The sequence below is a fragment of the Anoplophora glabripennis genome, unplaced genomic scaffold, assembly GCF_000390285.2.
Source record: "Anoplophora glabripennis isolate ALB-LARVAE unplaced genomic scaffold, Agla_2.0 scaffold3, whole genome shotgun sequence".
Lineage (NCBI taxonomy): Eukaryota > Metazoa > Arthropoda > Insecta > Coleoptera > Cerambycidae > Anoplophora > Anoplophora glabripennis.
In genome coordinates this window covers 242,260-255,435 of record NW_019416486.1, presented here as the reverse complement: position 1 = coordinate 255,435, position 13,176 = coordinate 242,260, and the positions used below count along the sequence as shown (strand labels likewise).

The following is a 13,176-nucleotide window of genomic DNA, read 5'->3' as shown; positions in this document are numbered from 1 at the left end:
TGGACGGTACTTCTAAATGAAGGACTGTCCAGCGCAATGCAGGACATATGGTCACCCTATATAATTGTAAATTGATGGGTGCTAAATTTTGCAGATTCTTTGCTTAAAAAAAGTACATTATATTCATTAAATTTTTTGTAGCTGGCATTTTTAAAACAATTTCAACATTTTTGATACCAAAATCATAAAAAATGTAATAAATATAAAAGATGAAGGCAACATATAGTACATCGCATGAAAGTGGAAAAAACAAACAATTTTTTGTATCCACAGCCTGCTTCGATGACAATTTGTTTATTGTTCGCTTAGAGGGCGCAGCAAATTACATCGATATTTCCAAAATTTGTTTACACCAGTTGAAAGATATCAATTTTGCCATGAAATTTTATTAAAATTAAATTTAAAAAAGTTTTCTCTATTTAAATAAAAAAATTAGACGGCACTTTCGGTACTTTTCAAGGTTTGTTTATTACTCATAAAGTTGGCCATGGATCTCAAATTTGTTTTTATAAGCATCAACGCCTCAAAAAATGCAACAAAAAAACATATAAAAATGATTGACGTGCATCGTGTATTAAAGGAGATACATAGAAGTGGCCCTCTTATAGTAGGCAGCCTGTATATTGGTTTATTCTGTTGGCAACCGATTCTCTGAATCTGGTCTCTGGTCAAACAGAGACCAGTTTCAGATTCAATGACCTCAAAAACGTAGATACCATGGTTGTCTTTCAGACCTTTCACTTTTTTTTGTGAGGGTGTAGCTATAGATGTGAATGATCACAATACAATTACAAATTAATACATTTCGGCACCAAACACAAGTAATGTCTCAATATAACAGCCACACGTTTTGTACACCCAGTAATTATCGAAACTTGTTTATGTAATTACCCTAGGCACGAGAAGCTGATGCTCGTTGCTTACATGTGGCCATTGTTTCTAGTGGCATACCGCTGGCATTTATTTTTTGCTCATTATAACGAATGTGATTTTTTATTTTATTCAGTATAAACGCCACATGAAAGATTTCCATCATTTTCAGCACGAGTTATGAATTAAAACACATGTTTAAGGAAATATAAAAATGTATTTCCAATGTAAAGGTTGGTTATTATATAAAAATATGTACAGGCATTTACACGTTTCAACAGAAAACTTATAAATATAAAAAAAACATGTCGTGATAAAATTAATAAAGTGAAGACAAAATACTTCGCTAATAATAATTATGTGCAAAAACAATAAAATTAACAAACCTTGATTTACTATCAATTAAAATATTGTTAATCTAAGTTACATTCCGTTGTAAGCTGGACCGCCGCCACCTTCCGGAACCACCCAATTAATGTTCTGACTAGGGTCTTTAATATCACAGGTTTTGCAATGGATACAATTCTGGGCGTTTATTTGCAATCGTTGACCTTCACCGGATTCTAATGGAACGAATTCGTACACACCTAAAACGCACGGTGACAATTATAATCGTTTGTAAATACATTCTCACTAACCCGCAGGACAAAACCTTGCCTCGGGTCCATCGTAAACGGCAAGGTTGGTTTTTACAGGTACGGTGTCGTCTTTAAGCGTTAAATGGGCCGGTTGGTCCCCCTCGTGATTGGTTCCGGTCAGGGCAACTGAAGTTAGAAGATCAAAACTGACCTTCCCGTCGGGTTTGGGATATTCAATGGGGGTACTTTCTTTCGCTGGTTTCAGTCTTTTATTGTCAGGATCTGAAAGTAACGATAAAATTATTTCCTGAAAAGATATTTTGTTATCGATTACCTCCGTGTTTAAAAGTCCATGGTTCCCGTCCCCCAATAAGGATAGAAAATCCGCTGTAAGCGATACCGCCGTAAATCCCAAGAGGATTATGGAAACTAGGTCTGCAATTTCTGACAGCCTTCAACTCTTTCCAAATCCAACTGTTTTTAATTTTCTCTTCATAGATCTTGGGTTCGACCCCTTCAGTTTCTTGCTTTTCTCCGTTTATGGTCTCGTACACGCTCTCGGCAGCTAGCATGCCACTCTTCATGGCATTGTGGGTGCCCTTTATTTTCGGCACATTGAGGAAACCTGCAAAGTTAGTTCCCTTAGCATTCCTGAACATACTTTTTGTATGAAACCACACAATTCAGATTATTAAATCACACCTTTTATACTTTAGTCTTTCACAATAAAAAACATTTTCTTTGGGGCCAAGAGATTGATCACGATTTTACAGAAAAATATCGCAAATGTTGTTCAATTCTATGCATTTAATTTTTCTTAACACACATGTAACTACTTTTTCTCCGTAAATACGAAATCCTCCAAAGTGCCGAAATTGGTTGTCTGTACAAAACATTTACTTACCTGCAGAACACCCAACTAAACAGCCTCCTGGGAATGTAAGTTTGGGAATACTCTGGAAACCTCCCTCGACTAATGCTCTTGCTCCATATGAAATTCTAGTTCCGTCCTCGAAATAATGTTTAACCGAAGGGTGATGCTTGAATCGTTGGAACTCTTTAAACGGACTCAGGTAGGGGTTTGTATAATCAAGACCTACCACAAAACCGACTGCGATGAGAGGAGTAGATTCATTTAGATGATACAGAAATGATCCCCCGTAAGTATGTTTGTCTAAAGGCCACCCGAATGTATGTTCTACTTGACCCGGGTTGTGTTTTTTGGGGTCTATTTCCCAAATTTCTTTCAAACCTAGAAATCAATGGAAACTGTTAGTTTTCCCAAATATGTCACACACATTTGGGTATACAAGGTGTAAGAAGTATGCCATTACTTCAGCATGAGATAATCATAAATGAACAAAAAAGTTGTATATTACAGGGGTGTAAGATTAACAGTTTTCAAAATACAGTGAGTATTGATATTGGGGAGTTTCATCACAACATGACAACAGCGCTTTACCTAATGCTACACAGCTGGTGCACACTACGTGAGCACGCGGCAGACTTGCCCTATGGAAAAACAACTATTATTGTGAAACATTTAGTAAATTTCAAGACAATTGTTTTCCAGTTTTTAAATAAATAAAATAAAATGTATTGATTTTGTAGTACGAAGATAGTGTTGTGCTTAAATTTTAGCTCAAATTTTAGTAATTATGAATCTCTTAAAGCAAGAACTTCACTTTTAATCGAATTATGAAATTGAAAAATATGTAATTAGTAAGTACCCAAAGATTCAAGTCGTCCAAATAATCATACATATTAATAGTAATTTAGGGCCTTATCAAAAAGCAAAATTCAGTAATTTTTAAACGCACAGGTACAAAACAAACTACAACATATTCTCAAAATGTCCACCACCATTTTCAATACACGCACGACACTTTGATTCCAATTTTCGAGCACTCGCTGGAAAACACCTCAAGAAAAGGAAATAGTGGTACGCAAACAACACTCAGACATGGTCCAATTCCAGATACCAACTGAATTGCGTATTGCTGGACAGCTTAAGGTACGTTTCCTATGAAATGGCGGATGCATGCGGCTGAAGCACTGCGTTTGGAGCGTACGGTAGATGCAAAGTGTTTTCTCTCGCGCATCAGTCGTATGCAATCTTTGGTAAAAAGCGATTGATTTTTATTAATAATAAAAATAAAATTTGTGACATGGGTGATGAAAAAAACATTTTATTACATCTATTGTTGAAAGAAATCGACGAAGAGGGCAGCAAAATGGTGACGAAAGAAATGCAGAAGTCCATCCCATATTTCAGAGAAGAACTGAAGAAGGTTATTTCAGGATCCTAATCAATGAACATTTATTAAAGGATGAGAAAAAATTTCGTGATTTCTTTAGGCTGAATATTGCTCAGTTTCATTATATTTTGGATCTAATAAAAGAAGATATCAAATCAAATTCCACCAGTTTCTCATCTTCTAAAAACGAAAATAACACTTTCGCGCTATTGCTACATGTTTGCTCAACCATCATGTACATACACGTAGACATTCAACTGACAGAAAACAATTGTCCGAAATGCGAAGACGCTCTGTGGTTGCGTCTATACTGGTGTAGAAGAGGTACCGCCGCATCACTGCTCTGCTTCTGAGTCAGCGCATAACGGCAGACGGACGAAAGGAACCGATTCAATATAAATTTCGTTGTAGCAGTGTACTGCCGTTTCATAGAAAACATACCTTTAATACCTACCTCGTGTTATCCGCCGCGCCGTTGTCACATTGCTCGATATGAATTTTATCGAATTTTAAATTTATTACAAAGCTAATTATTTTTCAGGATTAAGCATAAAGAAGTTAAAAAAAGTGATAAACATTGTATTTTATGGTATTCTATGCACACATTTACGTCAATATTCCTTAATTAATCAAACTTTTGTACAAGTTGGAGATTTTAATAATTTTTTTCTCGGAAATGGTTGAGTTTAGGACTCATGTCATATAAGTTTTTATTTTTGTTTATTTGAATGTATTAGATCGTCTGTTAAAATTAAGACAGTCAAACTTCTAACACCCTGTATATTCAAAGTTAGACAACCGGTTAATTTTAGGGTTGAAAATACTAGATGGTGTGAGAAAATCTCTGTCATCCATCTCACGTTTTTATAATTCAAATTACAACAGCTATACAGGGTGTCTCACGGTGATGGCCCATTAGAATTATTTCAGAGACTACTTCGATTTGAATTTTGAAAATTTGGGATACCGGGTTTTCGGGCATGCCCTTCTCAACTAAAATAATGGCTTCCACGTACCACTTCTGGTTATACCAGAAGTCGCCATCAACTTGCTTATTTTAAATGGAATGGGACAGATGTAGCAACATGGCGCGACAACATTTGGATTGGTTTCATGATTTATCGATGCATATTAGAGTTGACCTCATGAATATTTTATTAGAAAATTTTTTTGGCAATGTGTTACAGATCGCACATTTAACGGCATTCCAACATCCTTTTGTCAAGAATTGCATGTCTCTAAGGCGTCACTCACTAATGTTCTTGATGTGTTAAAATTGGTCATTCCATTATCAACAACACTTATTGGAATAACTAACATCTGAAAATAACTACACGTCTTTCCCACTTATATGCTTATGACAAGCACTGACGTCTTAGCAGGAAGCTCTTGTCTAATATATGCTTTACTTTAAAATAATTCACATAAAACTATAGATACATGAAAGAAAGAAAACTGTGGTCAAATTTAAATATCAAATTACCATTTAACTGCAACATACGTATGATTTTTTAGGAGAATCCTAAGTCTGAAGTACATAAACAAGGCTGTAATTAATTTATTTATAGTTACCTATTCCGTAAGTCTGAGGCTCCGCATCTTTCCTTAAATTGAACTGTTTTATAATCTGCTTAGAGAGATGCCCGTGACACCCCTCAGCAAAAATCGTACATTTTGCATGCAGTTCCATCCCCCTTTCAAAATTCTCTTTAGGGCTCCCATCTTTCGCTATACCAACATCGTTTGTTGCTATGCCTTTGACACTACCATCCGGATGGTAAAGTATTTCAGAAGCCGCATAACCCGGGTAGATTTCCACCCCCAAGGCTTCGGCTTGTTCTCCTAACCATCGAACGACGTGTCCTAAACGTACAATGTAATTTCCGTGGTTGTACATGGGTGTACCTAAAAAATAAGTATACCAGAGGGTTTAAAAAATGTCATCTGTCCGATGTTTAGAGAATAAAATTATTTAACACATAATTATATGTTAACAGATGTTCTTCAGATAGTAAGACACTTATATTTGGGCAGATATTTTGGGAAGTCATCTGGACAAGTATTTCTCTACAGTTGTTTAACTGGTGAAGTGTACCTTGACTTTTTAGGAAATAATTGCAAAAATAACTTAACAGCATTGTTATGTGTCTGTCTTTGGACCTATATCCTAATTTCCTAAATCAATATTATAGCAGAAAATGAATAAGATGGGATAGTCGAACTGCATGGCCACCTAGGTCTCCTGATCTGACACCACTCGATTTTTTCAAATTGACTGAAAAATTGAAACAACTGTAAACGGCTGGACTTGAGGGATATACGACAGTGAAATTCTCTATTTATTTGTTGTCAATACTATAAGTGAGTAAAATATTCTACTTGCAAGCATACCTGTACGGGGGACAGGGCAACATATTATTATCAAGCAGCCGCAGTAGTATATTTGTTTTATATCATGTAACTGAAAAATTTTCATGGTATATTTTACCTGGCAATACAGGAACCGGGATTCTCCCGCTAGCCGTCAAGAAACCAAATTTATCCACCTTTACAGGGGTGTTAAGAGGAGCTCCCTTGTCTTTCCAGTCAGGTATCAATTCATTCAAGGCTGTCGATTGTATGACGGCTCCTGAGAGTATGTGACCACCCACCTCAGAAGCTTTTTCGACTAGGCATACTCTCAGTTCCTTGCCATCTTTTTCAGCTAACTGTTTGGCCCTTATAGCTGCACACATTCCCGCTGGGCCTCCACCAACTATTAGGATGTCCGTTTCATCAGTAAAACGTTCCATGTTTACATCTAAAATCAACAAACAAGTGATACTTGTAGCAGAGTATTTATAACATAAATGAAAGTGATTTATGTAAGGAAGGGATGGATATTATAATTTTATATTGTTACTCCATAAAATTGGAATTCACCAACCTTTCCATCTAGGATCCTTTTCTCTAGGGTGTATGGTATAATGTGTAGTAATTGTTGGGTATTGTTCGGAATAACATCTTGATATGATTGATACTTGTTTAGCTAAAGAGGAAAAAATGTTACTATCATTGTACTTTGGCTATCAGTTCAAAATATGCTGTTTACTAAACTTGTGACTTATGAAATAACTAAATTTAGTGCTAGGTATTACACGATTGTACTTTGTTTAGGTTCAAAGTTCACTTTTTTAAATAAAAAATATAAATTTTTGGTTTACCTTTAACATTTTTAAAAAAGCGATATATTAGATCAATATACTATAAGTTTAACAATCAAAGATGAAAAATATTAATATATTGTACCTAGTTAGAGTATAATATAGGTTAAAAATTTGAAACAAGCAAAGAAAGTACTATTTTGAATAAAATTTCTTACAGTTTTAGTGTAGCATATTAACTCACCTATTTTATAAGTCCTTCCGGAAATCATTGTAATATTTTTATTTAGTTACACTTAAATTAAACAAAGTAAATCCTAATATGAACCAGCTGGTTAGTGGTGTTCTAATCTAAATAAAAATTCAAGTTCTTTTCTTCCAAACTTCCAACATAACGAAAACAATCAACATTGCCAAAATGTCACAATATGAAATATATATGAAATGTGGAAGTACAGAAGCATTACTAAGTAGAAAATTTAGTCAGTATTTGTGGCAGAATAGCATAAATTAAAAGCTACTAATATATATCAATTGTTAATTATCTTAATTTATATAAATTTTATATATTATCCATTTTAGAAAAAATATGTAACATAATGTGAATTAAACGAATTTTTAAAAGTATGGCAACGCTGTAGATCTTAAATTAGTGTACCTTCAAATAATATTGCCACAACCCTTAGTACAGTTGATAATATAATTGGTTGCCTATTTAAAAAAAATAATTATGTAAAATACAAAATGTTTGAATTATTACTAACTTATTATTTTTCATTCCTATAATAGTTTTGAATATAATAGTACTTAATCTTAATAATATAGATTTTGTTATATATTCAACAAAATATTACCGGATTATAAAAAGTAAATGTTTATTTAAATCACTTTTAACACTAAAATTTGTCTTCGAATTTAAGTGTAAGTATCATTAAAATCAAATATTAATATTCAGGCATGTAATTATGAAGTGCGACCTACAAAAAAAAAACAATTATATGTTTATTAATAAAATTTATTGCAGCAATATTTTAAAATTTATTACAGCAATAAATAATAATTACATTGACGATGACGGCGAAATATCTGGAGGGTAGATTCTTTCACCTTATCTAGGATAAAAAATATAATGTTCACTCGTCTAAAGTACTTGGCATAATATTTTTGTTATCTTTTAAAATATGACTGATAAGATACTAACAATGCATTAATAGGAGATCCGTTATTTCTTTTTCACTTTAATTGATTGAGAGTAATACCGCGCAAAGACAATGAAACTGACTGAAATAAAGAAGATTGAAGAAATTTTGCTAGTCGACAAACCATTGCTGAGACACAAAATAGGTAACTTAGTCTCATCTGCAGAAAATGGTGGCAGTTTTTTGTTAGATGTAGACCTGAGATTGAAAAATGAAAAGAACTTCGAGGAAAGTTTAGAAGTTATAGCAAAATTAGCAGTCAGTAACATTAATAATCCAAGCAGAGCTCAATCTTTTCAGAATGAACTCATATTCTACAAAAGCATCGTGCCGTTGCTGCAGGAGTTTCTCAAACTTCGGGGGGCAGATTGTCTCAATTTATTTCCGCAGTATTACGGAGGACGTCTCACGTTAAATTCTCGGAGCAAGGAAGCTGATCAGGATGGTATTTTCTTTTTGGAGAATTTAAAAAACTCTGGTGAGTAGGAATTATCATTTATTGAATTATTTTTCGCTGAAATAATTTTTAAAAAAGCTAATCGTCTCTTCTTTTGATCTGGCATTCAGTTCATATCACATTTTTGTTTAATAATTATTGTAAATACCTATAAGTTTGTTGTTTGCTTAATATTCTAATGCTCATTGTATGCATTTTTCTTTCACTTGCAGTAGATTATACTTAGCAGAGAAAAGTGTGTAAGTGCAGTAGCAGCAGGCCAAAGATCTATATAGACATTTCTGAAAGAAATTGTTTGTTGCAGAAAATTTAGGTGAAAGAAAATGTAATACACCTTCATAATTATTAGCTTACATTTTATTTCTAATTTAAATAAAGGGAAGGTAGACTTTTTCTTATTTAAGAAAAAAATAGATCAGCATTGCATTATGCAGATATTTTTTCCATAAAGTTTATCTGCAGATATTTTATTTTCATTTTTGTCGACAACTAATAATAGATTAACTAATCTTTTAATTCCATAATTGTATAAATTTCATTCTATTATCTTATCACATGCTATGCACAGAGATTAATCAGAGTTAATCCAAAACACACTTCACACTTCATCCTAATGTAACGGAAGTATCAACCTTAAATTGAGTAATCTTTTTATCAACATATTTATACAGTTAATAAAGACTTTTCTCATTGAAATAATTTAAATTTGAATTGTATAATATCAGACTAAATACCTATAAAAAATTTACTAACTTGAAGTACAAAAATCGTATAACTTTTATCAGATAATCTTAATGTTATAGTCTTATCTATGATTTATAAATTATAATTTTTATAATAAACATAAGTAATAAAATAATTGGTCTTATAGAAATTATATTTCATTCTAACATATACAGTTTTTGTAACGAAGAATATTGGTTTGTAGAGCACAAGAAATCGGAATTATATTATCTAGTTATCTACTTTTTACAACTGAAATATTTGCGTATAATGACGCAATTAATTGTAGAAAAATAATAACTGCCACTATATCTACGATGTTAGATTCAGAGATATTCAAAGATTGAAGAAAAGTATAGATATATCTCATTAATTACCTACGTCAGTTATAAGTAGCTGATAATATCGACAATGCACTTGAAAATTATTTTCTTTAAACTATAGAATGAAGCTTTCTTTAGTAGCTAGGTATCCAGTAATCAAAAAATCAATTGACAGAAAAGCATGAAAATCCTCAAAAAGAAAAATGTAAATTTTACTTCCAAGGCTATTCCTTAAATCATTTTGGTAGACCTTCTACTTATGAATCATATTACTGAAAAATGTGCCGTTGTAGAAGGTTATAAATTCAAAAATACTTTACTTCGAATCTAAATTTCTAAATTAACTGTCACTGATGTTATTCCATTAGTTTTTCAAGACCGTCCCAAATGATCCAAGTCTAATAACCATTGTTATAAAACATAATAAAGGAAAATAACAAATGGGTTAATTTTGTTCACATCTCCTAGATTTCGAAAATTTGGAATCACATCTCGGTTTTGACCTAGAAACTACCAAATACTTCTTGCAACAGCTCGCCAGGTTACACGCAAGCTTCCTAGCCATCAAGATAAAAAAAACAGAGATCTTCAAGCACAAAATCAAACCCTACATTAACAAATCTGAGAATACAGCCGATACTGATGAAATAAAACGAGTGGTTAGCCTCATGTGGGGCAATGAAGGATGTGTTTCCTTGATTCCAAGGATCAGGAGAGCTATGTCTAAGAGGAAGCCAGCTCCACGAGAGCCGTTTTCCACGATAATTCACAGCAATTTATGGACGGATAATATTATGGTAAAACTGAACAGTGATAAACGTGACATCATAAAAATTGTGGATTTTCAGGTAACTTGTTTGACCTTTTACGTCATACTCGAGAAGAGTATTGTTTAAATGTCTTTGTAACGATTCGGAGAAATGTGAAATAAGGCAAAACAATTGTAATTGTTTTTTTATGGCATTAGATGATTAAACCACAACAATTTATCTTCTCACACCTCTCTTAAAATTTACTTTGTCAAATAATAGACCGCAGTATCCTGTTATACTGTTAAACAATCATACCGGTTATAGCATTAAGCTTAGGACGTATTAATACGCCTCATTTCAGAACGATAAATTAGATACGCTGGCCATAGTATTGTGATGTATTACTTATGATATTCCAAATGTACTTAAATAAATAAGATAGAAGCTCAAGTAAATCAGTATCGATTTTGTTAAGCTTTTGTCAGGCTTCTAGAATCATTTTGAAACTTCTGAAGAACAAGGTCCAAAATATTAAATTCCTGTGGTTCAAAGGAAATAAATTAAGAATATCTTTCTAGTTTCATTTGTGAGGTGGAGTCGTTTTGGACAGAGTGTCGCCATATTTGTTTGAACAACGAATCAACAATTCCTGAAATTAAATCAACGTAATCATGCCAGTGTTTGATAAAATTTTTTTCAATAATAATTTTATCGAATCATTGTTAAATAAAACAAAGCAACAATTGCATTTTTACAACTCTCAAAGTAGATATAAAAGTAATTTGGGCTATAAAATGAGGTCATAGTCTTCAATATCTAAGAAAAATCTAAGCAAAAAACATTTACTTTTCTTGCACGACGTGAATCGACACAATTATTTATAATGCTACTATAACTGCAGTGTAGTTTACAAATGTATTTATAATTGCTATATTGTTTACATTATTAACTATTATTAATTAACACATTCGTTTTTTCAGCATTACGATTATGGGTCTCCAGCAGCGGATGTACTATTTTTCCTCTTCACAAGTGTAGAAATATCAGTTCTGGAAGGTTATCTGGATGAACTGCTCAGGCACTACCATACTGATTTTGAATCGGATCTTCAGCAATTCGAAATCGAAGATTCTTCGTTCTCTTTAGGTAACTTTCTAAAAGAAGTTACTATCGAAGCAACAACTGCCCAATTTCCACATGTCTTTATGAAGATGAAGAAGATTTTTTCACCAAATCATTCCAAAGAACACGAAGAAAGAGCGTGGTATATAGTTCAAGAATTTGCGAAACGCAACTGGATTTAATTTGGAAATTATTTCCTAATTTGTTATTTATATAGTAAATATGCATACAATTTTAAAACTCATTGATGTTGTAATAATTAAATGCCTACATTGAAACATCATGACATGACACAGCAGAAAGTGCTTAGTCAATTTGATACGTTGTAGAGAAAAATGTAGATATTTGTGTACGTAATATTATAATTTTATTTTTTAATTTCTGTCTATCACAACACTCAGGTTAACTGAAACTTTGAATTAAGTTTCCAAATACCAATACAAAACAAAATTATATTAATAATAATAATAATATCTCTACTCCTCATTCTAACTACGAGAGTCAGCCCAGAAGTCGGAGACTTGTGCGGGAGAGGGGGCGGCTTATTATTATTACGCAGGCCGCATTTGCGCCCAGGAACGACTTATGTTGGTAGGCCCTAACCACCACTCAGTGCAGGAATGAGGAAAACCTGGAAAACCTCATTAATTAGGGGGGTGGTCAAAATGCCAATCGATGAATCTCTCACATTGACCCAAGCCAACATTCTTCCACCGTACCATACCTGCACAGAGGCTGCCAATCCTCCGTACAAGCATAGCTAATTTACGGTCTACCGGCTGAGGGATTCAAAACCTGGGCAGATCGACACATCGCTATAAGTACTGACGCCTTAAACCGTGCGGCTATCGACCGTGTGATTTTAAGTAACTTCATTAAAAAACTGGATATTAATATATATTACTAATAAAAGAGTCAAACAAGTGAAAGAATTTCAGACTTTTTTTCTTTTAAAGTACATGACATAATTAACTCTAAATTATTATCAAATAAAGTTTCAAACGTTTGAGTCATGTGAGTCAAATTTCTTCATTAACATAAATTCATTTATTTTTTTTATATTAATTATACATATATATTTTTTATACAAGGATTTAATTATTTACCAGTTTCTCTACGAAAATATTTTGTTTGAGAATATCGAATCAGTTACCAAATCCTCTTGCGACTGAGCATAGATTATAGGCGACTGAGTACTTGAAGATTCGTTTTCACAGATGTTCCGAATTCAGCAGAAGCTATCTACGTAATCGAAAACCGTTTTATATTCACCAAGAAAAGATGGAAAACTCGATGGCACTACATATTTATCGACAGCTGGCACTATCGAATTATACCGATAGTTTATTAAGAACTAATAGATTTGTTGTAATATAAATAGAAGCCTTAAGGTTAAGTATATTACAGCTTCTAGTCTAGAAGATACTTCTTTCTTGTTTTTCTGTGCTTTCTAAACTGTGGACGCACATTTGAACTTTTTTGTGCTAATGCGCGGAAGTAATACACATAGGTATTAGTTGTGCATTTCACTATGACCATGAATAATAAATTATAGTAGGTACTGTAATTTTGTAACTTAAGTTAGATAAAAGTACAAAATCTTCTGTTTTACAATAGAGCCAAATACTATTTTCTAAACCATAGCATTATTTGTTAGTATATTGTTCATGACTGTTTAATTTTGGACAATAGCAGAAGCTGAAATCCGCGAATATCGAGAAAAACAAGAATTGACGGAACCATCAAGAGGT

General features: G+C 32.9%; 2 protein-coding genes across 2 annotated transcripts; one reads left to right on the top strand and one right to left on the bottom strand.

The window, feature by feature from the left end:
- Window positions 1-1,103: 1,103 nt before the first annotated feature.
- Window positions 1,104-7,235, bottom strand: LOC108917120 (electron transfer flavoprotein-ubiquinone oxidoreductase, mitochondrial). The gene is made up of 8 exons (XM_018723581.1): window positions 7,094-7,235; window positions 6,633-6,734; window positions 6,195-6,506; window positions 5,279-5,611; window positions 2,353-2,700; window positions 1,783-2,073; window positions 1,509-1,730; window positions 1,104-1,457 (listed from the first exon to the last, which is right to left on the bottom strand). Exons 1-8 carry the CDS (start codon window positions 7,119-7,121, stop codon window positions 1,294-1,296), a joined length of 1,800 nt encoding a protein of 599 aa, XP_018579097.1. The 5' UTR covers window positions 7,122-7,235; the 3' UTR covers window positions 1,104-1,293.
- Window positions 7,236-8,087: 852 nt separating this feature from the next.
- On the top strand, window positions 8,088-11,803 carry LOC108917178. The gene is made up of 3 exons (XM_018723665.1): window positions 8,088-8,526; window positions 10,020-10,399; window positions 11,284-11,803. The coding sequence occupies exons 1-3, from the start codon at window positions 8,121-8,123 to the stop codon at window positions 11,605-11,607; spliced, it is 1,110 nt and encodes a 369-aa protein (XP_018579181.1). The 5' UTR covers window positions 8,088-8,120; the 3' UTR covers window positions 11,608-11,803.
- The last annotated feature ends 1,373 nt before the right edge of the window (window positions 11,804-13,176 follow it).

Bases quoted from the DNA above. Each gene is read 5' to 3' on its own strand.
- LOC108917120 (XM_018723581.1), bottom strand. From the start codon at position 7,121: ATGATTTCCGGAAGGACTTATAAAATAG. The intron at 6,507-6,632 runs GTTGGTGAATTC...TGTTGATTTTAG, and splicing joins AAAGGATCCTAGATGGAAAG to ATGTAAACATGGAACGTTTT. The intron at 1,731-1,782 runs GTAATCGATAAC...CGTTACTTTCAG, and splicing joins ATGGACTTTTAAACACGGAG to ATCCTGACAATAAAAGACTG.
- LOC108917178 (XM_018723665.1), top strand. From the start codon at position 8,121: ATGAAACTGACTGAAATAAAGAAGATTGAAGAAATTTTGCTAGTCGAC. The intron at 8,527-10,019 runs GTGAGTAGGAAT...CACATCTCCTAG, and splicing joins GGAGAATTTAAAAAACTCTG to ATTTCGAAAATTTGGAATCA. The intron at 10,400-11,283 runs GTAACTTGTTTG...TCGTTTTTTCAG, and splicing joins TAAAAATTGTGGATTTTCAG to CATTACGATTATGGGTCTCC.